This window comes from Megascapheus bottae, chromosome X (assembly GCF_031878675.1).
Source record: "Megascapheus bottae isolate mThoBot1 chromosome X, mThoBot2.hap1, whole genome shotgun sequence".
In the NCBI taxonomy this organism is placed as follows: domain Eukaryota; kingdom Metazoa; phylum Chordata; class Mammalia; order Rodentia; family Geomyidae; genus Megascapheus; species Megascapheus bottae.
This window is the reverse complement of record NC_143547.1, coordinates 2,465,407-2,492,353: the sequence shown is the minus strand read 5'-3', so window position 1 is coordinate 2,492,353 and position 26,947 is coordinate 2,465,407. Positions and strand designations below refer to the sequence as shown.

At 42.3% G+C, this 26,947-nt stretch overlaps 1 protein-coding gene across 1 annotated transcript; it reads right to left on the bottom strand.

Annotated features, from left to right (window-relative positions):
• Tmsb4x (thymosin beta 4 X-linked) lies at positions 1-2,217 on the bottom strand. The gene is made up of 3 exons (XM_090325692.1): positions 2,113-2,217; positions 847-957; positions 1-441 (listed from the first exon to the last, which is right to left on the bottom strand). The coding sequence occupies exons 2-3, from the start codon at positions 944-946 to the stop codon at positions 407-409; spliced, it is 135 nt and encodes a 44-aa protein (XP_090181818.1). The 5' UTR covers positions 947-957; positions 2,113-2,217; the 3' UTR covers positions 1-406.
• Positions 2,218-26,947: the final 24,730 nt, after the last annotated feature.

Here is a 26,947-nt window from a genome sequence, read left to right as displayed (position 1 = left end):
TTTTTAAAACTTTATTTGCATATTAAAAAAATTGTGCATTCCAATAATTAAAATCATTTGAACAAAAAAAAAATGGCACTCTGATTAAACTGCATTTTACAGCCTGCAGGATATCTTGGACCAGCTTGGATATTACTCTACATTTCTCCTTCCTCCCAACCCAGCTTTCTTCCTTCATCAACATTCAAGTTCTTTTCCTTCCCCGCCAGCCAGACAGATGGGAGAGGCAGGCTCGGGCCTCCGTTGTTGTCAGTAGTTCTCAATTCTTTGATATGAAAGGGGCAGCACAGTCATTTAAACTTGATCCAACCTCTTTGCATCTTACAAAGTTAAACAGCTAAAAGAAGTAAAATAAGAAGGCAATGCTTGTGGAATGTACAGTGCATATTGGGCGGTGCACACCTCATTAGGATTCGCCTGCTTGCTTCTCCTGTTCAATAGCTGTGGTAGGAAGAGACAGAAAAAAAAATAAAAAACAAAAAGGAGACTGAGAGGATGCATACGATGACAACCACGTTCATTTGAAACCTCTTTACAGATCATGAAAATGTCCCGGGTGCAGATGGTCATTGCACATTGCAATAGTCATAATAAATATTGTAAATCGAAGTACATTTTAATGGATAAATGGAATTGCATATAAATATTCTATTAAACAGCAAAGCCTGTTTATTGGCTGCAAAAGAGTTTTTAATTAACCTTTCCAAACCACATATTCATCATCAAAACTCTTGGCTCCTCCCTCTAAGTACCCCCCCTCCCTTCTCCAGATTTAGCCCGCCCCTCCCTTCCACTGGCCGCTCCCGCCCAGCCCTTTCTGCAAATGGGTGGTGGGTTGGGACTTACTTTCTTTTGAAGGCAGAGGATTTTTCTCTTGCGTTTCTGTCTTCTTCAATTTCGACTTATCGAATTTCTCGATCTCAGCCATATCGGGTTTGTCAGACATGCTTGCAGGAGCTGTAGGGGATAAAGCCAAGAGCCGGGCTGAGAAAAAGCCACCCACCCTCGCCTTACCCAGCTCAGATATGCACAGCTTCCCTCACCTCTCCAAGTTCCAGCCCGAACCCCCTCTCTTCCTCTTCCACCTAGAGGTTCCTCTTTCTGCAAGAGGGGGAGGAAGCGAAGACCTGCTCAATATTTCAAAACTCAACGACCGCAAGAAGATGCGTCTCCAGGCTCAAATCTTGCCATAGAATACCAAGTGACCTTGGTAGGTCCTCCGTGGCAGCTCGTACAATGCAAACGTAGCTGCAACGAGGCAACTGGCGTATTCATGTTCAAGATCGAGGGGAGGAAGATGGATTAAAAATGATCCAAGCGGAGCCAAGGTCACAAAAAGTGATTTCTATTTTCCCTACATGGGATCTCTTCACACCCAAAAGATGCGGACAGGGTCAAGCAGCCTTGTCACAAAGGCGACAGCTGCCGCCACCGGGAGCTTCCGACCACCGCCCTACCCGCCTCCCCTCATTCGCCCTTTGGCCACAGCTCCACAATGCAGCCGCTAGCGCACAAAGCCGCCTCCCCACGCCACCCCCCCCCAAATCAATCGTGATCTGCATTTAGGGAGTCATTCAGGCAGCCTTGGCGTGCATTTCCCGACAGGATGGACTTGAAATTGTGCTCCGTACAGCCCAGCCATCTTAAGCTGGGACAGACGAGGCCATCGCAGCCTAGGAAGCCGTCGCACACTGGCGGACGGCCGAGCAGTGGAAGCTCCAGGTAGAGGGAGAGTGCGTAAGAACAAAGGGATCTTTGCTTTCAGATTAACTGCAGCCTCCAAGGCTAGGAAGAAGGCCGGGGGAAGGGGGGTGTTTTCTCCAAGCTCCAAGGCAAACAATCAACCATCGGAAAAGAAAAAAAGAAAAGAAACCCCGTCAGATTCTTTTCTTTCTTGCTTTCTTTCTTTTTTTTTTTTAAAATCAACTTTCCGATTGCAAGATGCAGTTTCTGGAAGGATTTAGCATCCCCGAACTCCCTGAAACCACCTTCCCCGGAGGACCACTTGGTGGTGCTTCATGGGGATGCAAAGAATAAAGGGGTGAGCGGGGGCGCCCACGGGAAGCGGGGCAAAGGACAGAAAGACAGGAGGAAGGGGGCGCTGGAGCTCACCGAAGCGAAGTGCGTGGACGAGAAGAGACCGCTCTGCGCGCTGTGGCCACCGGTGAATGTCGGGCGGGGTGCGGCGGGCGCCCCTTTATGGGCGCTCCTATGTAAATGAGGTGATGTCACCCGCAGGCTCGCTTAACTCCTTCGCGCCGCGTCTCCAGAACGGCGTCCGGAGGGCTTTGGGGCGTGCGAAGAGCCTCCCCCTCCCCCTCAAGGGCCACCGGATCACCCCAACCGCAACGATGGTGAGAAAAAAAAAAGCAAAGGAGTAAAAAGCTCATCCTCCATCCCTTCCGTATAACGCATTTTCTTTCCCTCTTATGTTTTTCCTACAAAAAAAAATATTACGATGAATTTTTGCAACTGCGCCTTAAACCTGCTCTTGCCGACCCAATGCGAAGTAACTAAGAAAGCGCCTAGGTGGTACTTTGGGGGTTCGAGCATTGCTCTACTGCAAAACTGGCTTTGTCGGCTGCAGACATCCCCAAGGTAGGGCGCGGTGGCCCTCAAGCAAGGGCCTCGCCCACTGCAGGGGTCTGATTCTTGTGACTCAGCTTTCAGACCAGCGGAGGGCATTCGCCGCCACCCCCACCCGGTCCTCTTTGTCTTCCTGGCTTGGGTTCCCTTTAACCTTGACTTGGGTGGTTCAGGAGAGGAAAAAAAAGAAAAGAAAGGAAGAAAGAGAAGAAAAGAAAGAAAGAAAGAAAGAAACAAAAGAAAGAAAGAAAGAAAGAAAGAAAGAAAGAAAGAAAGAAAGAAAGAAAGGAAGGAAGGAAGGAAGGAAGGAAGGAAGGAAGGAAGGAAGGAAGGAAGAAAGAAAGAAAGAAAGGAAGGAAGGAAGAGAAAGGAAGAAAGAAAGGAAGGAAGAGAAACAAAGAAAGAAAGGAAGGAAGGAAAGAAAGAAAGGAAAGAAAGAGAAATGATTTTCTTTTTTAAGTTTCATCGCTGTAGCATTCATATTTTTTATTGCTGTAATTTTTGTGAACACTCAACTCAAGTAACTAATATTTGCTAGGTGTAAAGTAATTTAGAGTTTAGAAAGCACAATGCTTGCTTCTCCCTTAAAAAAAATTAAGTTCAAGCTCTGCTATGGACTTGTAGCCTAACAATGAGGAGGGTTTTTTTATTTTTTTATTTTTTTTTTACTTTCCTGTTTCTTGTTTTCATAAGTTAGAAATGATTGCCAAAGAGGCCCAGGTTGATTCTAAAGCCTTACAATCCTATTTTCTCAAATATGTGAAGATGAAATTCGGATGTTGAGCTCTCTGTTTTGAGGCCATTTCAGAGATGCAGCTGGAAATATGGAAAAGTCAGGTGTAGAGAAGCCTTTTTCAAAATGGCACCTAAATGTGGCTACCAGTGACCCACTCACTACTAAAAATGACTTACAAATATGCCTGTGCCTGCGAAAGGCACATGAAAAGAGAAAGACCTGCTGATTATTTTTTAAAGTCCACATTGTAAGTTTTGAGATGCAAAGCACTGTATGAAATATTCCTTTTTGTTTTTTGTGTTCTGAGGAAATGTTTCCAGAAAGCTTTTGCTAAATGATCATTTTCATAACAATGGCTTTTCTCTCACTGGGGTTTAATCGTCGACTGCTATATACACTCTAAAAATGGTAACTTCTCAAGCATCTAAGACTTCTCCATTTCTTCATTGACTTGACTTCCTTTTTCCTGGGGAGGTGGCGGGGACTGAGCAGGAGCAGGTGACTGTCTAGTTCCCCAGTCAATGCTCTGCTCAGTGGCTGCCTTCCTGCCCTGGGCATGGGGCCCTGGGCCTGTTTATGCATGTGCCAGATGTCCCCTCTCTGGTAACACAGCCATCTCTTCTCCTCACTCTTGCTCTATGTTGACATGCTGGGGAGAGGAGTCCACTTCATCTTCATTGTGGAAGCACAGAAAAGTTATTGCAGAGTGACTTTCTGACCTGTTCTGCAGGCAGCTGCAACTACACTGACACCATTTTTATGGGTTCTTTGATTCCATTCCCCTTCACTCAGCTGCTGTCCAAAAATTCTGTCTTTGATATCAGGTCCTGAGAACAAATGAACGCCAATAGCAAGCATCTCTCTCCTTGCTGCTGTTTTACCTTAGAAAATATTATGTCTTCAGGAAGCCATGTCACCAAAGAAAATGGAGGAGTGGAACGCTGTAAACATCTGGACTTCCCCCTTTGGTAACAAGCCTCCTTCCATTGGGCATAGCTATGGATAGAGGGCAGTGTGAGTAGATGGAATGGGGGTCTGGAATGGAGACAAATTGCTGGAGGAAAAGAATCTAGTATACTTAGGATTAATGTGCTAACTGGTCAGGAAAATAGCAAAGGATGGACAAGCAAACCAAAGGAATAGTCTTAGAAGAGACTAATGGGCTCTTGTGGTTTTAGTTTTTCAGTGCTGAGTCTTTCTCTTCTGTGGAATGGGTACTGAACCTTCACTCGACCAAGCTGAGGGGAGGTGAATTGCTCAGTATAGCATGTGACTATGAGCAAGCTTTTCTTACTGCATTTACTGTGAATACACAGTTTAAAGGAAACATTTTAATATCGGGGTCTAATTACAAGTTTTTGATGTCTTCATGGTTATAAAGCAGTTATACAGTCTGGTATATTATTTGTAGAAAATATATGAATCTATTGTTATGATTTTTGGTTAATTGCTAATAAAATGAGATCTTTTGTTAGTTTCACAGCAGGTTAATAATAATGACACCCTTTAGGTGGTGGGTTCCTCCTCAGAGTCAGAGTCAGACATCACAATAGAAACTTTCTATTCATTGCTTTCTTTCATACCCTTTAACCGCTCTAAGAAGAGAGATTTTTCATTTGGACAAGCTAATAGTATATGGATCCACCACTGGAATAACTCAGCTGATAACCCTCATTATTTATTAATGCTAAGGAGCACATCAGTATCTTCATCTTTTTTTTTTCCCTTTCCCCCTCCCTCCTGTTAGTTTCTCAATATTGCTATGGCTGCATTCAATTGACTTTCTTATTCTCCTGAACCCACCTTATTTTCTTCTCCAGATGATCAAACACACAGCATACATGCTTCTCAGGCCAGTTATGATTTGTGCTTCAGGGCAGCTATCATTGATAAGAGGGTTTGCAGATGCAGAGCACTCTAACGATTGAGATGAGAGTTCAGTGCCAATTTAAAGAACAGCGGCATGGAGAGGCAAAAAGTTTACCAATAAAATAGCTGTGATCACTGTTTCATGGCCTACTCCGACCACAGAGATCTCTAGTGAAAAAGAAGCCAAGCACTTAGGTGCCAGCTGCCCAGCTTTTCCTTAGCTTATGGGCCACAGCACCCTGTGGAAAGTGTGTCAACAGAGCCCATGTGGAAAGGTGGCCCCAGCCCAAGACTGGGCCCCACGGCACCAGGAAGAGCTGTGAGAGGACATTGTGTTTTAAGTTTGCTTTCCACGACAGACCTGAGTCAGAGTTACAGCTATTTCTAACGATGGGGAAACAGCAGTGCATGAAAATCAGTTCTATTATTTTAAAATTTATTTCATTTTGTGTGGAGTACTGACCAGGAGACGGAAAAGGAGGAGTAGAGAAACAGGAACAACAGAATGTCTCAGTTTTTGGCTTACTCAAGCTCAGGTCCCTTTGTCTGGCTGAGTTCAGAACCTCCTGTTGCCTGCCTCCACCTGCTTGCAACTCACATTCCCCTGGGAGCCCTCCAGTCCAAACCTGTTCTTTCCGCCCTCCCTTACAGCCAAGCCCCCCTTTCCACCTGAGAATATAATCCAAATCCACTTAGCACGTGGCCCCTTGTGTGATAAACAGAAAGTTTGTTTCAGGCCCTAGCTAGATCTCATATAGGACCTTCCTCAGTTCTCATTCTATGCAGGTTACTGATCTTCTGATACCAAAAAAACCAGGGCTTGGAACACTAAAGTGACTTGTTCTAGATCAAGCAACCAGGGTAGATTCCAAGTCTATGTGCTCCCTGAGATCCACCCCAGCCTTCGGGGTTGCCCACAATAGAGCTTCCTCCCCTTTCTTTATCTTCATCCCTCTCCCAACTCCCTCACCAGGCAGCTGCCTTCAGGACCCTGCAAGGGAACATAAGACTCTCCCTGCCAGTGTGAGGAAAATGGGTGGAGTAAACCGAGAAAGCCCAAAGGAGAGGAAGAGCTTGGAGAATGTGGAATGTGCTGCTGTTGCTAATTGTCCACTGTGTTTTATCGATCTGATGGAATCGCAAAGCGGGTTTGGTTTCCTTTCTGTGGCTTCACTTTGCCTCTGCAACATCCCCTCCAAGTGGTTACTCAGCTTCCAAACAGCCAGGAGAACAATTTCAAAGGTGGAGAATCTTTTGAGTCACACAGGGGGTAAGGAGTATGTGGCAGGAGATTGCATAGGATGAGAGAAAATGATAGTAAAGTAAAATGTGAAGAGGCAGATAGGGGCCAAGGTGTAGAATATTATAATTCTATCAAGCCCAGCTGGCATAATAGCAAAACTAACAACATTCATTTTTCAAGTACTTCAAGCAGCATCTCCTTAAGCATCACAGAACTCATAGTTTTTTGCCTTACTTTACAGGTAAAAGTGTCCTACAGGGATGAAATGACATACCCAAGGCCATACTGAGGAAGCCAGTGACAGGGTGTGAACTCAGATCTGCTGGTTTGAAATCTGCTACTGCCACATTTTGCTATACTTCACTCCACCCCCACCCCCCTATCCGACTGTCTTTCGATTTTGTTGTAAAACAAGCTGGGTGTTGGTGGCTCACGCCTATAACCCTTGCTACTCAGGAGGCTGAGATCTGAGGATCACATTTAAAAGTCAGCCTGGGAAGGAAAGTCCAGGAGACCCTTATCTCCAATTAACCACCAGAGAACTGGAAATAGAGCTATGACTTAAAGTGGTGGAGTACTAGCCTTGAGCAAAAGACCTCGGGGGAAGTGCCCAAACCATAGTTTAAGCCCTATGACCGACAAAACAAAAGACAAAAACAAACAAAAAAATAAGCAACACACATTAAAACAGGGCTAGAATGGAAGCTCGGGGGTAGATCCTGTGCTTGGCAAGTGTACAACCTTGAGTTCAATCCTTAGCACAAAAAGTAAAAATCAAAATAAGAACCTTGAAAACATAACCACTATAATCTCATATCCTATACTTTGACTATTTGCCTGCTCCAGTTTTCAAATTATTTCATTACAGCAATTCAAGCTGCTATTTGCTTCCTCCTACGTAGGCCTATGAATTGGCAATAAAGGAACTTTTGTAATGTGAATGTTGGTAGATTCTCACAGCTTTTCCCCCACCTTAGTATTTTCTCAGTACTTATTACAAAGGTTCAAAATTAGTAAGTAAAATAATATATTCAAAGGGAAGGCATTATATATTCTAACCTCCCAACAGCCTTCTATGTTAAAAATTACAAGCTTTTATTCTATTCTATTGTGAAGCAGAATTGTCATTAGCAAGCAATAAGTGTTCATATACTTTAATGTAGCTTTATGGATGGCAACGCTAATATGCATGTGTGTGTGTGTGTGTGTGTGTGTGTGTGTGTGCACTACTGGGGATAGAACCCAGAGCCTCACACATACTAAGCAAGTGCTTTACCACTAAACTACATCTATAACCCTGTTGAAGCCTTTCTATGAGATGTAATTACAATATTCCCAGCAGAAGGTAGTTAATGGCTTAAAGGTAATATAAATGAAGTGCAGGTAATAGAAAACTACTTCAAATTTGAGGAGAAGGTGTGAGTAGGTCAGGACCAACCTTCTCTGGCCAAGATGATTTGACCTCTCTAGGATTGCCTATGTGGGCTTGTAGCCTGTACATCTGCACTAGTCTCTCTACTCAGGAAGGCACTCAACTTAATGCTCTTCTGCTGCCGCCATTGTGAAATGTTTAGGATTTTGGGCAAATTCCCTGGATTCTCCTTGTCTATAGTATCTTCCAAGCTGCAAAGCCACCCATTCGGATCATCATTTACTTATCTCCAATTAGCCACCAGAATACTGGAAGTGGAGCTCAAAGTGATAGAGCACTAGCCTTGAGCAAAAGAGCTCAGGACCAGTGAGTCTCTAGTGTGACTGGTTTTTGCTGGACCCAGGACAGATCCATCTACTCATGATCACCCTCCACTCCCTCCCTCCCTCATAATGGCCACCAGTACTGCACAGGTGTGGACACTTACTAGTTTTTTCCCCATTCAGTAGAAAAAGTGATGACAATTTTCAGAAGAATATTTTATTCCTTAAAGCATAGAAAAAGAAATAAGAAAATATGGGCTGGGAGTGGTCTAGTGGTAGAGTGCTTGCCTAGCATGCACGAAGCCCCAGGTTTGATTCCTTGATACGACATACACAGGAAAAAGCCTGAAGTGGTGCTGTGGCTCAAGTGGTAGAGTTCTAGTCTTGAGGAAAGCCCAAGGACAGTGTTCAGGCCCTGAGTTCAAGCCCCAAGACTGGCAACATATATATATATATATACATATATATATGTATATATATAGAGAGAGGGAGGGAGAGAGGGAGAGAGAGGGTGTGTGTGTGTGTGAGTGAGAGAGAGAGGGGGGAGGGAGAGGGAGGGAGAGAGAGAGAGAGAGAGAGAGAGAGAGAGAGAGAGAGAGAGAGAGAGAGAGAGAGAGAGAGAGAGAGAGAGAGAGAGAGAGAGAAGGAGAGAGAGAAACACATTTTAAAATACAAATATGAACAAACCAAACCAAAACAGAAAACAGACAATCAGCTACTGGGTCATGGGGTCTTGGTTTCCTTACCCCTGCCCCAGCGCACCTGGGAAGAGGCATGTTCTGGACCAGGGTTCTCCAGTAGAGCTGGTGGCAATAACACCATCATTAGTAGAATCCTTCACTCTTCCCTTGAACATCCTCTCCAATTGAAGCCCAGAGTTGCAGGTCTAGCACTGAGCCACATTTATACTCAGTACACGGGTACACACACACACACACACACACACACACACACACACACACTTCTCTACTTATGGGTATATCCCAAAGACATGAAATCAGACATTCCAATAATTGTACAGGTGTTCACAGCAGCACTGATCACAATAGCCAAAAAGCAGAAACAAACTCAAATGTCCATCAGTGGATGAATAATGATGAAATGGTGTCTAGCTAGACCACAGAACGAACATTCTTCAGCCACCAGAAGACAGGATCTATGGAACTGTGCTGCATCCAGGAAGAAGCTGGAAAAGCTACAAAGTGAAGAAAGTCAGGTACAAAAGACCATATGCTATTGTATGATTACATTTATACGAAACAGAAAAGACAGGGTAAACATTTTTTTGCTTTCCTGGGTTTTTCTTTGTTTATGAGACAGGTCTTGTCATATAGGCCAGGTTGCCCTTTTAGTCACAATGTAGACAAAGCTGTCTTCAAAATCTCTAGGCCCCTGCCTCAGCTTCTGGAGTGCTAGAACTACAGGCATACACCTCTAGGCTAGGCTCCATGGGAATTCATTTGATTAGTTAGCTGAGGCAAGACCACAAACTCCTTGCTTTCCCCAGTGGCATGTTTTTGCACGTGGTACATGTAGGTAGTAACAATGGTGGTGATGATCAGTCATTCATGAGGAGAAACAAACAAGAAGAAAGAAATGTTGACGTAGTCATTTTCATAGATGGCTAGCTTGTCTTTGGAAGCCAAGCATGTGATTTCAAATCTGAGAAATGGATGTTGGAACAATCATTAGCCACCTTTGTAACGTGGACCTCAGTTGGAATTACCGGAATGTTTAAAACTTCACTTTGGAATCACTTTAAACTTACAAAAAAGCTGCAAAAAATAACAGTGATGAACTCGTATATACTTAAATGTTTTTATTAGCATATATTAATTTTACAAAGTCCTGCATGCTCTTCACCTGATTCACCATTTGTTAATATTTTACCAATTTTCTTTTTTTCTTATCTGTCTCTTTATCTACCTACCTAATTTTTCACCTTTTCAAAAACACTTGAGAATAAGTTGTGATTTTTAGGTGTGTATTTTCTAACAATAAAGACATTCCCCGACCTAGGTAGACTAGAAAAAAATTATCATTGCCAGGAAATGAAATTTTCTACAATCCTGATGATCTAATCTACAGACCGTATTCGAATGTTCTTTATTAGCCTGATAACATCTTTCCAACAATTTATTTTTCTAGTCCAGAATCCAAGCCAGGATTATGCATCACATTTACTTGTGCCATCCTGTTAGTGTCTTTTAATTTAGGACTTCCTCAGTCTTTCTTCATCTTCCAAAGCACTCATATTTTGAAGACAGGCCAGTTGTTTTGTGGAATTTCTTTTGATTGAGGGTTGCTGATGTTTCCTCATGATTAGATTTAGGCTTTCACTTCTTGGCTGGAATACTGCATAAGGGACTCTGTGACCTTCTCTGTATCTCATACCAGAAGGCACATGTTCATTTTATGACTGGGAATGGTAACTTGAATCATTTGATTAAAGTGTTATCTGATTGGTTTCTCCACCAGAAAGCACTGCTTTGTTTTTCTTTTCTTTTTTAAGACATGTTCTTTAAGATGTCTATTTCCTACTTGGGTTTTTTCACTGTGCTTAGAAAAACATCTTCATTGGTTAAAAGAGATTCATTGTAACAAACGAGGGGAGTCACTCTTCCTGCCATGCTCAGACACAAGCGAGATTCTGTGTAGGTGGAAGGACACAGGGAACTCACCGCCACACCATCCTTGCTTCTCAGGACTCCACTGTTATTGGAGCAATATTGTAGTATTCAGTCAGAGTGCAGATTGCTTCCAAAGAGAAAACTCTTCTAAGAAAAGTTGGGCAGGCATCATTCAGAAGATGTTTGCCCCTTCTCACTCCTCAGAGATCCAGTTATATCTCAAAAGTGGACCAGCAGAATTAAGGAATATCACTCAATGGTAAAGTTCTTGCCGAGTATGGAAGGCCCTGAACTCTAAGAGGCCATAGCACTCGGTGGTAGATCTCTTGCCCAGCATGTTAGACCCTACCACCATCTGAAAGGACTTGGATTTCACAACAGCTACCCCACAATATGCGCCAAAAAAGCAAGCCAGAACATTGGTCTTCCACAGATTCCTCCTGTAGTTGTATGGGCCAAAAGGGGTTCTTCTACTAACATGGCATGTAGTTGGTGTTTATACATATTTGTTTGACATGCGGAGATTTGATTTACTTCTTAACCTGCTTGGTTAAGTAGGCTAAGCTCTGTGAGTGTGTGTGTGTGTGTGTGTGTGTGTGTGTGTGTGTGTGTGTGTATTATAACTAAGAAAACAACAAGGATCTTATGAGAATGCCAGCACTTGCAAGAGCAGGGCACCACCTTAAATGCTTTTACGTTACCCTGACCACCTTGTTGGACCTTATTGTGTTTTGCTAATGAAGACTGCTACACAGAAGAGAACTGGGACTGAGAGAAGTAACATGTCCAAGGTTGCTCAGCTAGTGAAACCAACCATTCAGTGTGACAGTGTCATTTTATTCGTCACCATTTTATTTTCATTTCCCTACTTCAATCGTGGGGAGGCAAATGAGAAGGGTAAGCTTGTACATGTTATAAAAATAGAATCAGTGTCAGGCACAAGTGGTTCACATCTATAATCCTAGCTGCTCAGGAGGCTGAGATCTGATGATCACAGTTTGAAGCCAGCCTGGGCAGGAAAGTCTGTAGACTCTTATCATCAATAAATTACCCAAACAACCGGAAGTGGAGCTGTGGCTCAAGTGGTACAGTGCTAGTCTTGAGTGAAAGAAGCTTACAGATAGTACCTAGGCCCCAGGACTGGAAGTGTGTGTGTGTGTGTGTGTGTGTGTGTGTGTGTGTGTGTGTGTATTCAGCAATTGAGTAAGTTGAAATACCACATTAATGCATTAAGTTTATAAATACATAGAAAATATAAGCATGTAAACAAATATTGTGCTTTGATGGAAAACATATTAACATGTATAGTAACCATTGTGATGCCTTATTGCATCCTCTCAAACCTCATAAACTTGGTCTTAAGGATTCTTGTTTTGAAGATGGAAAACTTAAGGTTTCTTTGAACAAAGGGATCCAATAGCTGAGCTTAGATTATATTATATTTATAATACTTCTATCAAGCTTCAAAAGTTTGGCCTCTGAGCCCTTCCTCACTGAGCCAGGCTTAGCCATTAAAATAGCATTTCGGGGCCGGGAGTTTGGCCTAGTGGTAGAGTGCTTGCCTAGCATGCACAAAGGCCCGGGTTCGATTCCTCGGTACCACATACATAGAAAAAAGCTGGAGTGGTGCTGAGGCTCAAGTGGTAGAGCTCTAGCCCTGAGAAAGTCCAAGGACAGTGCTCAGGCCCTGAGCTCAAGCCCAGGACTGGCAAAAAAAAAAAACACAAAAAAACACAAAAAAATAAATAAAATAGCATTTCTTTTTGGTATTGCTTCTCAACAGCCAGACTTGACCATTTACCCAGAGACAGACTCATCTTCAACTATCTTCTCCCCTATTGCATTCCTAATAAGGACAAGAGCCAAGATAAGCGCATATTAATTCAAAGATTAATTAAATACATGATAAATAATGGAAAACTATGTAGCTCTTAGAAGACTGAGGCTCACTTAGTCAGAATGCCATGAAGAAAACTCGAAATGTCTTAAGAGGAAAGAAAGCCTCACAATACTATATGACACCTCCACCTTCTGCAATGAAAATAGACGCGATACCCAGAGTCAATTCCAGAAAGAAATTTAAAGAAAGACCAACAGCTTACTTCTGGGGCAAAGAGAATGAATCCATTTAGAAATTTTACACTTCTCCTACAAGCAAAGATTCCTTTTTTTCTTTGCCTGCTTTGGGGCTTGCTCACAGCTGGTGCTCTTCCACTGGAGCCAGGCCTCAAACTCAGCTTTTGCTATTTAATTGGAGATGAGGTCTTGAGGACTTTCATGCCCCAGTTGGCCTCAAACAGTGATCCTCCAGCTCCCAGTTTCATGTGTAATGCTAGGATGACAGGAGTGACACATTACTTTTCTACTGATTTTAAATATTAACCTTTGACCTTCATTGGCTATATATTTACATTGTACATTTAAAAATGCATCATTTCTTTTTCTGCTCAAGAAGTTTTTCACACACACACACAACAGCCGTTCCAAAGGCCCTTAAAAGAACAAGAATGTGAGCCTGGGCTCTTTAGTAAGAAAACACCTTTGGAAGGAAGTGAAATGCACCGCCCAGGGGCTCGCTGGAAGAGAGTGACTTCCTGCTTCTTTGCAACGAAAGCAACAAACCAGGGTTAGGAGAATAGTTGTTGTCAATTTTATGTCTTTTAACCATTCTAAAACAAGTATATGTACAACAGACACTTATTCTTACACTTGTAGCTTATCAAGTTTAGTCAGAACACTGCCGGCCCCCTCATTATAGCAGCCACGCCTTTGATATTTTCTTGTTAACTGTGAGCACAAAAGTACATTTTGGTAAACTGCTTCGTAAGAAAATTGCTTCTGATATTTACAGCGTTGTGTGGATTTGGGTGTGTGTCTGAATACTCAAGTGTGGGGTTTTTTAAAATTTTGTTTTGTTATAAGTAGAAGCACCTGTGGCCAGGCTGAACTGCTATAAAACAGCTAAGTTCTTTTAGTTTTTCTAGCTCATTCTTACCTCCCAAGAGAGCCCATGGTGGTGTCACTTGGTGGCGAGCACCCCAACTACAAGTCAAGAAATGAGGCACATGGTAAGTGATTTGCAATGCAGTGAGGTTGGAAAGAAGTTCTCAGCTCAGGAAGGTGGCCTCTGGCCTGGTGGCCCCACAGGGGAGGAGCTGTGGTTTCCTGGGCTTTCAGCATTCAGTTGTATCCAGGACTGTTTGTGTGAAAGTAACTTTCCATAGAGTTCTCTTACAGCTCCCTAATGAGTAAAGTGCCAATGAGGGCTCTGAAATGGGGGTGCTGTGAGAGAAGGGCTCAGGTCAGTGGTAGACAGCAGGGGCGGCACTGAGAACAATAGATGAGATTGTAGGGCAGAAGGGGTATCTCCCTCCCTCTTGGCCTCTGATCCCAGGGCCTCTGATCCCTGGCTGCTCCTGCCTGCCTGCCTTAAGAGTCTGGGCAGCATGGAGGATGACAAGGAGTAGGAGGTGGATAGAGAATGCAGCCTACTTTTCGTCTCTGTTCTTTCTCCTGTTTGCCAACCACCTGTTTCTTACATGAATTATTGGGTAATCATGGCACTGAAGCACAGCAGAGAAGGTTCTGCTCTGTATTGTTCCTGTTCCTAGGCCTTGATGCTGATGATCCTGGAGAAGGAAAATGTGTAGGCTTAAACCAGGCTTCAGTTCTCTGAGACTGTTGAGAGTGGGGGCTTCAAGGAATACTGCGTGTTCTCATCTCTCCCACCATCTCTCATCACTCCCTGAGGGAGAGGTGAACAGATCCTACTAATAAAAATGCAGGGTTCTCAATGAAAATGCAATTTCAGATAACTAATCATTTTCTAGTATAATATTTGAAACATACTTGTGTTGAAAACACATTTTCTTTTTCTGAAGTCATAAGTGACTATCACCCTATGCCAAAAAAGGGAAACTCAGTCCTTTGGCAGATTTCTTGGCAACTCCACCTGCCAGCTTACGTAGATACACACACACACACACACACACACACACACACACACACACACACACACACACACACACACGAGTCTCAGGACTATAAGTTCTCCTTTGAGGGATTTCTATACCTTGGCCCAGCTGGAAAGAGAGAAAGGAAGAGAAGAAAACAGAAGATTAAGAAGGAGGAAAAGAAAAGGCAAAGGTTGGGTGGGGAGGAAGGAAAGGAGGAAGGAAAAGAAGATAGCAGCTTTGAGGGAGATAGGGCCTTCACAAAGCAAAGGTTGTGGACAACTAGTTCCAAGAGCAAATAAGAGTCACTAACATATCAAAGGAACAAAGGGAACCTGTGCTGTTCTTGTGGTCACCCAGACGTGGGGCTCATAATCAGGAGCTGGTTCTGGGAAAGTGTACAGTCTCCCTAACTTCCTCGGCACTGTGGTAGTTAGAGTCTAGTCTAGAAAGCCCAGTAAGCCATGGAGGATGTTAACATGGTGCCTTTCCCTTTAGAACTTAGATTGAGATTTATTCACTTAAACCAAAATGCACTCATTTTAGCACATATATTTTATGAGTGTCTAAAATCATGTGAGAGGAAAAAAAAGAAAATCATATGAGAACCACATGTGTACCCTTCAAGTAGATACTGGCTTCTATAACCTAGAAGGTTCTCCATCTGGCTTCCATTGCAGAGATTTGCGCTGTATGTATTGGCTGTGTGAAGCTGAGACACCCGGAGGCAGGATGCCGTCCCTGTACCTCATGTCTTAGGAAGTCTTCTCTTGTGATATCTGACTCAGTTATCTTCATGACTCGTACCTTATCTTGTCAACACATCAGGCTGGGTCTTCTCAATAATAGGTCAAGTCTTATTTTTTTTGTCCCTGAAATACTTAGAAACATCACTTGGAATGAGTGATGCTTATTAAATGAATAAGGACTAGATCAGTATAGCAGGACTTGAACCCTGAAGAATCACAAGTAGGGACATGGTTGTTAACCTCAAGGGCTCATGTTCAGAACCAGCTAGAGACATGGTTCTTCTTTGGATTTTCTTGTGGCCCTATTCAATTTAGGTTTCCCATATTTGGCTGCAGGCCCTGCTTATGGCCAGGATTGCCCATTGGCCCCTTCCTTCTAGGCTTCTAAAACAGTCAAGCCTAGCCCCATGGCATTTGATGTCTGCTTTGTGAACAGAAATACAGTAATGATGGTAATATAAAAACGTTTGCATTATTGTTTCTTATCTTAAATGCCATTCAGGATCATGAGAAGAGAACGACGGCTGATCTTGACATGCACTTACGGCACGCTGGAAGCTAGTCTAATCCAAGCACGTGTCATTTAATCCTCAAAATTTGTAATTCGGTGACTGAGATGAAGGCCAATGAAGTTGCACCAATTTAGGATGGACATCGGGCTACCTAAGGTATCCGAACTTTCACTGCTGGTGAGGGAGAGCTGGGTAATTGAATCCTGGCAGGAGGGTTTCAGATATTGCACTTTACCATCTTCTACTTCATTTGAGAGAAGAATCTTAGAGAAATGTGGACATTTTCTTTTCTTTTCTTGTTTTGTTTGCTCTTAATTGCACTGTTGGTTTCCTCTCGAGTTTACCATTGTCATTACTATTATTATGTGATATAATTATACGGGAGGAACATAAGCAGAAAACTGATGATGCCCCTGAAACTTGGAAGGGAATATTTGGGTAGCAAACAAAATTGAGAAATGGCTGTGTTTATGGCCAGTAACAGCTGTTCTTTTTAGGAAATTAAATGGGTTTCTTTTTTTATTTCCTAAATGATTTTTACTTGTTGAAGTTTACTACTTAGATTGCTGTGTGCTCAAAGGTATATTGTATGTGAAGACAAGCCAAGACAGCCCTGTTATCACCTCAAACAAAAAGCCCAATCAGAAGCCGTCCTGTTTTTCTCCTTTCCCCCATTCCCACCTTCTTCATTACAGTCCAAGCATCATTTTCTACTTACTCCTACATTGTTCAAGTGTCTTTTTTTTTTTTACTGGTTTCCCTCCATAGTAAGGAGGGCCTAAGGCTGCTGTCATAGCTTCCTTAAGGAATATCCTTGTTCTAGCCAAGTCTGCTCCACACTTCTCAGGGATACTGCTCTGACCTGTTCTGTTTCTGAATCTTCCAGAAGTCCTTGCCAACGAGCAGCATCAAGTGTAAGAGCTTCAGGTTGGCCCTCAGAGACTATCACCATTTGCAGCTAGTATGATCTACCAGTATACTTATATTTGTTTCCTCCAAGCAACCAAAGCTTGAGCCACAAGGAATTCTCCTTCCTTCCTTGTTCTCCTTATATGCTCTCCTCCCAGATCCATATTCACTGTCCTGTCAGCACGGATGCAGTTAGTCTTAATTTGCATTTCACAGCAACCTTACATGACAGCAATTGTAGCATAGATGAGAAGACCGAAGCAAACTTCCAGGATTTGTGTGTGAATTCTGTTCAGGGCTAGCTTCCTGATCTGCAGCCTAAGAAGGGACTGTGGGTTTACATTCTACAACTTCCTGCTTGAATTTCTTCTTCTTTTTTTGTAGCATACAGATTCAAATCCTGTATTGTGAGCCTGCTAGCCAAGCCCTCTTATCGCTCATCTTAATAATTTTTGAACACGGGAACTCCGCTCACATATTACGTAGCTGGTTGTGATTCTGACACTGACAAGCTGTCTAGTAATAAAGATCAACCATCTCAAGCCAGGCACATTGGAAGTGGTCAGTAAATAGGAGCTATTATCACCCCTTATCTTATAAGGCAGGAAACAGGCTCAGTGAGTTGACTAGCATCCTACAGCTGTCATGTGACAGGAACATTGATGTCAACTCACTTTCATTTCCCATGAGAATGAATGTAGACTTACTTAGCCCAGCCTCTTCTTAGCACATGGTCCTGTCTGCTCTCAGGGTATTATGGAGCAGCATTCAAAGCCTACTCACAGCTCTGTTGTTTCTTTTTCATAAGTGTCAGAAGCAAGCAGAGCACCAGGCGAGTAGTTTCCACATTTGATAAATGACAACAGTAAAGAAGCAACTGGCCTAAAGGCCCAAATCCAATCATGAGCTTTGCTGAGACCAAGATGCCAACAGCAGAGCATGAAGCTCCTAGAACTCATACATCATGCGTGTCTCCTTCCAGTCTCAGCCAGAATCCTCCTCCCTGTGCAACAGACACTAATAGATGCACGCTGGTCTCTAGGGAAATGCCATATCTGCTAGCAAGTGGGAAGACAGACAGTCTTGATCTTTCCTGCAGGTCTCAGGCTGCACTGCAGCAGGGGATTGATAATCACAACACTACCAAGAGATGCTTTGAATCTTTGTGTAGCAATTGACAACCAGTTCCTGATTCCTGTTGGTGATGAGATGCAGTACTGTGGCTAATGTCAGCTTGCATTCAGTCCTTAATTGATTCACACACTCACATATTTGGAATCTAGTTATTTTTCTCTGATTTGGAAGAAGGAGCTGTGCTGGTGGAAAATACTGTGAAAGTGACAAGAATAGTCGTCTTGCCCTTTAGGGATCAGGGAGAAGACTGACAGATGTGCAAAAAAAAAAACCCTCAATTGCAACCAACTGAATGGTAACATGCTAGAAGCTAGGATTGTCCGGAGGAAGGGAAAAAAATAGGGCTTTCCCCAAAAGGTGGAATATGAGCCAAGATCTGAATAATGAAGAGACTTGATTGCCAGTCCCATGAAATCAGTTTCTTATTAGTAGATTCACTAACCATGACCAATTTAGGAGACTAAATAGCACACATATATCATCTTACAGTCGTGATGGTCAGAAGTCTCATTGGGCTGCTATTAAGGTGTTGAGGGATGGGGCATATCTCTTTTTGGAAGCTCTAGGGGATAATCAACTTTCATGCCTTTCCATCTTCCCCAGGCAGTCAGATTCTCTGGCCATGGGCCTTCCTCAGTCTTCAAAGCTAGTACCATAGCAGTGCTCTGCTCTGACCAGTCCTCTTTGGTTGCATTTTGCTTTGGTTCTTTCCCTTGTGCCTCTCTCCCCCATTGTTTTCTTAGACAATGTTAATGGTACAAATTAATGACTTTCATTGGGTTTTCATACACAAGTCTTGGGGCTTAAACTCAGGGCATTGCTGTCCCTGAGCTCTTGTGCTCAAAGCTAGAATTTTACCACTTAAGCCACAGTTCTAGCTTTTTTTTTTTTTTTGCGAATCCTAGGGCTTGAACTCAGGGCATGAGCAGTATTCTTGGGATTTCTCAAGGCTAGAGCTCTACCACTTGACCCTCAGTACCACTTCTGGCTTTTTTCTATGTATGTGGTAGCGAGGAATCGAATCTGGGTCTTTGTGCATGCTAGGCAAGCACTCTAGGCCAAACTCCTGATCCAGTTCTGGCCTTTTAGTTCCACTGCCAAGCCTAGTCTGTCTATGAAAAGCGTGTATTCTCTACGATCACTTGCCAAGGTTTAAGAGAATTTGATGTAAACAATTTTCTCAGGTCACACAAAAGTCAAATGGCACATGACTTCCTCTTAGACAGCCTGCAAGTGTTTGAAGGCAATCAAACACAAGTGCTTCTTTCAGCAATGGAAAAAAGTAAATGTCAAGCCAGTAATATTGACCTTTGGGTGTGATGTTAATGATGGTAATTCACGGGACCCAAAGAAATCCTCACTTTGCTTTATTCCTCTTTAATTAGATTCCTATTCATACTCAGTTTGGGATTTTATTTTAAATGTGCCCAAGAAACAGGCAATGGAAAATGATTAGAGGGTGTGAGGATTTCATAAACACATTAACCAAAATTGCTCTTTCAACAATGGTTCTTGGCAGTTGGTCATGCATGGGTGTTACCTGGGGTACTGTCACAGCTCCAGCTGCCCAGCATGTACCATGCCAACTATTCAAAACCTGGAGCTGGAGGAGGAGAATTTGTTGACTGAAGTCAATCTCCTAGGCCATTCTCATGGAGCTTGAACCCAGGGTCTGGGCACTGCCCCCGAGTCCCTTCACTCAAAGCTAGCATTCTACCACTTGGAGTCACTGTGTCACTTCTGGTTTTCTGGTGGTTAACTGGAGATGAGTCTTATCAAATTTCATGCCCGGGATAGCTTTGAACTGTGATTCTTAGATCTTAGCCTCCCGAGTAGCTAGGATTACAGGCATGAGCCGCCACACTTGGCTGAGACCCACTACTATAGGGTGTTTACATTACTTCTTCTTTGCCTCCTCTGTTTTGTGAGCATTCTGTTGTTATAGAGTCTGTTTGAGAAAAGTATTGTACATATTTAGTTACCAGGGAGGCCCTCACTCCACAGAGGAGAGAGGCCTCAGGGTTTCCTGGTAAGTGTTTCAGGGAATAAAGGATCCTCACACCTAGAGAACCAGTTTTACCACACTTACAGTGGTGACATCACCAAGAGCCAATAAAAATCTTTCATTTGAGTTTACCAGCTTAGGTCTGAATTGATTTAACCTGAACATTGCTGGACAGACAACGTAGGGCTAGTTTCTCAAACACGGACCTTTTACAAGAGTTTGTTCCCTTGATGTTCACAGTGGATTTGGTGTTTTACCAGTGCTGGCTTGCCCTGTGGCTGCTGGGGTATTGGGCCAGAGGAGAATCTGAGTCTACAGGCAGGTCAGGAATTGGATTTCAGAGTACACAATGCAGATGCCACACCCTAAGCTCCTGGTGAGGCCAGAGCCTAAATCAATGCTTTAAGTAAACTTTTGGTGCCATCTACTGGCTATTGGTGGTATTGACCCCTGAGTTTAACAAGCCCCTGCTGGTATGGTAACTGGACACCCCGCTTCATTTTGTTGTCCCATATTTTACTACCAATGCTGTAGACAGAAAGGCATCTTATTAAATATTTCAGATGGCAGCCAACCAAGCAAAGCCAAAACAGCAGCAATTGCATATTTAAAAGTAGCCATAAGACTGAATTACACAGAAGTGCCACCTGAACTGTGAAAGCCACACATAGTCCAAAAGAGTACAACTTTTTATAACTTGTAATCATAAGATCCAAAGGTGGACTCTTAAGAATTCAGTATGATTTCTCCTTATATATCTACAAACTGTAGTGGTGAGGGGGTATACTACTCACATGCAGTAAACCCGAGCCCACATGCTACTAAGTTCCCTAAAATGCTTAGGAGAGACCCCTTGCTAATACCCCCCAAAATTAATTGCCCAAATTTCAATAGGGCAAAAGTTAGAGAGCCATGCACCCAAATATTTTACCATCATCTCAAAGTAAGCATGTCAAGACTAAAGACCAGTTCCACTGGTTTTATGTTTCTACAGTTCTTTCTCTTCTTGCTGAAACCTGTGGCATTAACTTGAACTCTTTCTGTGCCTTGCTCTATAGGTCCCTTCAGTCTCCAAGATGTGTGAGTTCCGTCCACAACACATTTTTTCTTTTTTTTAATTTTTGGAAGGTATAGTTTTCATTTTTCATGTTTTCATAGCCAGTTATAGACTCAATGCAATACATTTCTGATGTGTGACTTTTTCCCATTCTTATCAGGCTAGCCAGGTGTGACTCTTCATTATAGTCTATCTAGGATCTTCCCTGCAGGTTTGTGCTCCGAGGGTCAAGAACCTGGCATATTCCACTCGTGTTATTCATGGCCAGCCATGTGCCCAGTGAAAGTATGGCATCTATTCAATATTTAGGGAGACAGATTTTTGGATTAACATAAACATAAACATCTAATATTTCCCTAAATGCATATACAAGATAATTAAAGGAGGCCCTCTCTGTAGTATATATAGTATGATGGAAAACTTTTGAATAAGCAACTTTGTAAAGACAAGGTCAATATTTGCTGCAATAAAATTTAAAGGTTTTATTTTTCCCCTTGGATGTTTCACACAACCATTCTTTTTTGTTCTCTTCTTTGAATCTTAAACTGCTGTATAGCAGTCAAGTACTTTCTAGAGAGCTCACAAGCATTTGTGAGTCTTAGTGCTATGCAAGGCATTTAGTTTTGGTCCTACATTCTCTGTCTGCTAACTGAAACTTCCTCTCTTCCTGCCAGCCTTTCTTTTCTTGCCTGTGCACGTGTTCCCATCCTTCCCAGCTCCATCTCCCCTCTCAACCCCTTGTCTCCCCTCTCTTTACTTCTTTCCATTCTCTTCTCTTGTATCCTTATCTCTTCTCTTTTTTGTCTCCCAAGCTACTTCAAACTATGAGACATATGTCTGCTACCATTTAATCTACGTGCTTAACTAAGAGAATAAAACTTCTGTAGAACTCATTTGGATTTTATCTTTTCAATTATAGAAATGCTCTCTAAAAGTATAATCTTAGTCTTTTCTATGATTTGTTTTGATAAGGTGTTTCTCTGTGATTCCAAGATGATAAATCACATGTTAAAAAGAAGACATTTAAAGGAAATAGCAAAATCACTGCCCTGTGTTCTTGTCTTTTTAAAAAATTAATTTTCTTACTTTAAAAAATTTTATTGTCTGGGTGATGTATAGAGGGGTTACAGTTACATTCATAAGGTAGTGGGTATATTTCTTCTTGAACATTGTTACCCCTTCCCATGTTTTTCTCCCACTTTCCCTCTTCCTCCCCCTCCTAAGAGGTAGAGTTCATTTCCAATATATTGTCTTGTGACTATTGCTGCTGCACTGCTTCATCCTTTGTTGTTTTATCATCTTGTTTTCCCCCGTCCCTTCCCTAATTTGATTATCTTACTTTTAATTGTATTCTATTATCATCTTTATATTTTATAGCAGTGACCATCTCTATTTGTATATAGGTAGTTCTTTAACTGTATGTGTATGTTATTCCCACATGTACACATTTCATGTTGACACACACACACACACACACATACACACACACACATATGTGCGTGTGATCTCTAGAATCTTGGTTGGATCTGATTTACCAATTCAAAGCTGGAAATTCAAGATCAGAGACTAATTTCTTCATCCCCAATGGATTAGCATCTTTAATAAGTCACCAGAGAGTCAAATTTAGACACAGCAAACATTAGCCTAGTCTGTAGAATGATCCTGTCTGTTTTCAGTTAATCTCAAGTGCTGAAATTTTTATGTGGCTAATGGAGTTTTAGAAACTATTAGCATCTTTGGCCAATACACAAGAAGTTGTCATTTTTTACAGTTTTATTATTCTCAGCTTCTCAATTATAATCTGCATTCTCATCTATGTCTTAGGAAACATTAATGGTTCGCTAGAGACTGAGTAGAACCACAGCAGGACCTAATCAGCTGCCTAGAAAAACTGAAAACTGCAAGATATGTGGCCTGGATTGTTCCCCCCATTTTGAAAACAGAATAATCCATATGAGAACAGTGAATATCATCATACATCCCGGGAACACTTTAGTGGCTCACCTGGTTGTATAAACCAAGCCTTCACATTATGAATTTGGAAGAGAGATAAAGAGAGAACCTTAATTCCAGAAAATGTCTAGGAAAGGAAAGGGGAAACGGAAAGGGATGATGCCTTAGAAAGACAGAAAGAAAAAGACAGGGAATAATAGTCTCCAAAGACATTTTGCAAAAGAAGGGAGAAAGGAAGAAAAGAAGAGGGAGGGAGGAAGAGAGAAAAGGGAGAGAAGGAGAATAAGAGGGAGGGATAGACAGGGAGAGAGGAAGGAGAAAGAAAGGAATGCTGGGTGCTGGTGGCTCATGCCTATAATCCTAGCTACTCAGGACGCTGAGATCTGAGACTGCGGTTGAAAGCCAGCACAGGTAGTAAAGTCCGTGAGATTCATATCTCCAATTAACCACCAGAAAGCCAGAAATGGTGCTGTCGCTCAAGGTGTAGAGTGGTAGCCTTTAGCTGAAAGAGCTCAGGGACAGCAATCAGGCCCCACAATGGATGAAAAAAAGGGAGGACAAATGAAGGAAGGAAAATAGTCCATAGCCAATAAGTTTCAGATTTCCTTTTGGAGATCCCACTGCACATGAGAAACAAGGCCATGGCCAAATAGTTCCTGAACTTCTTTGACCTAAGGAGTATTTTTCCATGGAGAACTTATTATGGGGTAGGAAATAAATGTGGAGGGAAATTCTGCTTTGGATTTCCAAGGTCCTATAACCTCAGAACCATCACAGGCTGGCAGCCAGTTTCCCAGGAGCCTAAATTGGACTGTCACACAATCTCTACATTGTTTCAATAGACTTACCTAGTTCTTCTATTTGGTGACATATTCTCTTGTCTTCCTCTATCTATGCTATGCTTGATCTGACCCACAGCCTTACATACAGATAGGAAAGCAAATGATTTCTTCTTAGCCTCCTCACCTTGTGGAATCAATACCATGACATTCAAAATTGTTTGGCACTTGATAGCATTCAAGAGACAAGAAGTACCTTATCTCTCTCTGGGAGTGGAAAAGCAGGGATACAGGGGGAAGAAATGCTCTAGTGTCACCTCGAGTCCTTACAGTTCCAGGGCACTGCTGTGGGGTCTATCATAAATTTTATTCCATTAGTCAGTGAATCACTTGAAAAGTATTATTGAGAACTTTTATTGTGTCACAGGACTGGGTGATGGACAAAAAGACTACTTCCTTGGTCTCTTCAACTTACAATGGAATGAAAGGTACATTGGTTACTGACACTCTACTTCTCTGTAATCTACCCAAACAAACATGTCATAAATGCTAAAGCATTCATGTTTAGGAGAGATTTGGAGGTTTGATAGAAATGGTTCTACATTGACTTGAACATAGGATAATCTGGAGTGAGTGACATGAATTCCAGAGGAAGAGCTTCTGAGGGTGGGGAGCACATTGGTGCTGAAATAGAAGTTTGTTGTCTGTCTTGTTTGTTTGTTTTGTCAGCCACAGGGCTTGAACTCTGGGCCTGGCCACTGTTCCTGAGCTCTTTGTGCTCAGGCTAGCACTCTATCACTTGAGCCACAACAGTGCCTCTTGGTTTTGAGTGGTTAAGTCTCACAGACTTTCCTGGCCCAGATGGCTTCAAACCCTGATTCTCAGATCTCAACCTCCTGAGTTGAAAGAGAGATAAAGAGAGAACATTAATTCCAGAAGATGTCTAGGAAAGGAAAGGGGACTTGGAAAGGGACAATGTACTAGGATTACAAGTGTGAACCACCAGCACCCTGGCTAGTTTGCCTTTTCTAGCATGAACAAGGGACCAGTGGGTGGGATAACTTAGCTCAGAGGCTATAAGAACAGGAAGATGGCAGCTAGAGAGTGTCTTATGGGGTCTTTTACAGAGGCTAGGATATTTAATGCACTTCAGAAGAAGCCATACCTTTTAGAAGCATCACTCTAGCTACTGGAACTGAGTTGCAGGGACTAGCATAGATGCCAAGAAATCAGTGTGAAGTACGGTGATCCTCATCCATCACCAGAGTAGCATGGTTTGATAGTTGTCCCTCGCAGTATCACAGTTGACTTATTGCTACTTTGTGGACTTTCACCTGTCTTAGAGGTCTCTGGAATGTAACTCTTAGGAGAGGTGAGGGATCACCATTTACGTATTAAAAAAAGTAATGAAGTGAAGCCACAACAAGTGAACCATGATCTAGAGAGAGGCAAATACAGGTAGATTGGACATGGGGTTTATTGATGATGGACGTGAACCATAAATATCTTCTCATAAACTCATCATGGGCCCGAAGTATGGTTCAGTGTTACAAAATTCAATTGTCCTTGACAAACTTGTGCTGATTTTTAGTTGATACATATTGAGGTAAGCCAGGAAACGCTATTTTGCTGAGGTTCCATAATAAAGAACTTATCTTACAGATTAAGGAAGAGGATGTACCGAAGGAAAGATGGTGCTTTGGAGATTTGTCTTCTTTTCATTATAAAGGGATTTTGCTCTCTTCTATGTAATTTCCAGTTGTTATAAGATAAATTTCATAAGGTATTCCAAAATTCTTAACTATAATGTCTACAGCATGCTTTGGACTGACATGGAGGAGTTGCAAGACTAGTGGAGGGCATTGGGGATAAGGAGCTGTTCTATTTAGGAAATTGCATTAATTTCTCTCTTAAAAATTACCTTAATATGCCAGGTGCCAGTGGCTTGTGCTTATAATCCCAGCAACATGGGAGACTGAGATCTAAGGATCATTGTTCAAAGCCACTTGTGGCCAGAAAGTCTATGAGACTCTTTATCTCCAATTAATCACCAAAGTCTTGCAAACTGGTAGCCTTGAGCAAAAAATTTCAAAGATAGCCCCAGGTTCTCAGTTCAAGTCCCAGGACTGGCACAAAAAATTTTACCTTATTATGAAAATGTCTCCTTTTGATTTCTACTGAACATTAAAAAAAATCTCAAAATGAAAACCTCAGAGCAAATGACAATTTCGCTTCCATTACAGCTCTATTTCCTCACCATTTATTTGTCATATACTCATCATACAAGGTGAATAAATTGTAATATACAGCCACAACAGTACTCTAGAAGTTTTTAATTTAGATGTACACTTTTTTGCCAGTCCTGGGCTTGAGCTCAGCGCCTGAGCACTGTCCTTGGACTTTCTCAAGGTTAGAGCTCTACCTCTTGAGCCTCAGCACCACTTCCAGCTTTTTTCTATGTATGTGGTACCAAGAAATCGAACCTGGGTCTTCGTACATGCTAGGCAAGCACTTTAACCACTAGGCCAAACTCCTGGCCCCTAGGTGTACACTTTTAAAGAACAACTAAGAAGGGGCCTGGAGTGTGGCCTTGTGGTAGAGCGCCTGCCTAACATGCACGAAGCCCTGGGTTCCTGGTACCACATACATAGAAAAGCTGGAACTGGTGCTGGGGCTTAAGTGATAGAGTGCTAGCCTTGAGAAAGCTCAAGGACATTGCTCAGGATCTGAGTTCAAGTCCCAGGAATGGGGAAAAAAAGAATGGCTAAGAAATAAAAGGCAAATAAAAATCCTACCCGGTTCAGTGCTTATATGACATCTAAATCTTCAAGGTAAAATATTAGAGTCAAGAATTATAAAAGTAATTATAAAAGAAAGACCAAATTCTATCATAAACAATATAACCATATAGCCATAGATATACGGTAAATCTAAATAACATCGTAATGTCAGAACCATTAATTACAGTGGCAATAGTTTTTAGATAGTTAAAAGCAGGCTGACTGCTAAGGTAACCCACAATAATCTCCCTGTAACCAAGTGGTCAGGTTGTCCCTGGGACAGAGGAAATGAAAAGAACTACGATAACTAAGTAACTCAGCCATAGACTGTTTTTCCTGGGCTGAGGTGATCACAGT

Excerpts from the sequence above, each read along its gene's own strand:
- Tmsb4x (XM_090325692.1), bottom strand. The coding sequence starts at position 946 with ATGTCTGACAAACCCGATATGGCTGAGATCGAGAAATTCGATAAGTCG. Across the intron at positions 442-846 it reads TCCTCTGCCTTCAAAAGAAA|CTATTGAACAGGAGAAGCAA; the intron begins GTAAGTCCCAAC and ends TTCCTACCACAG.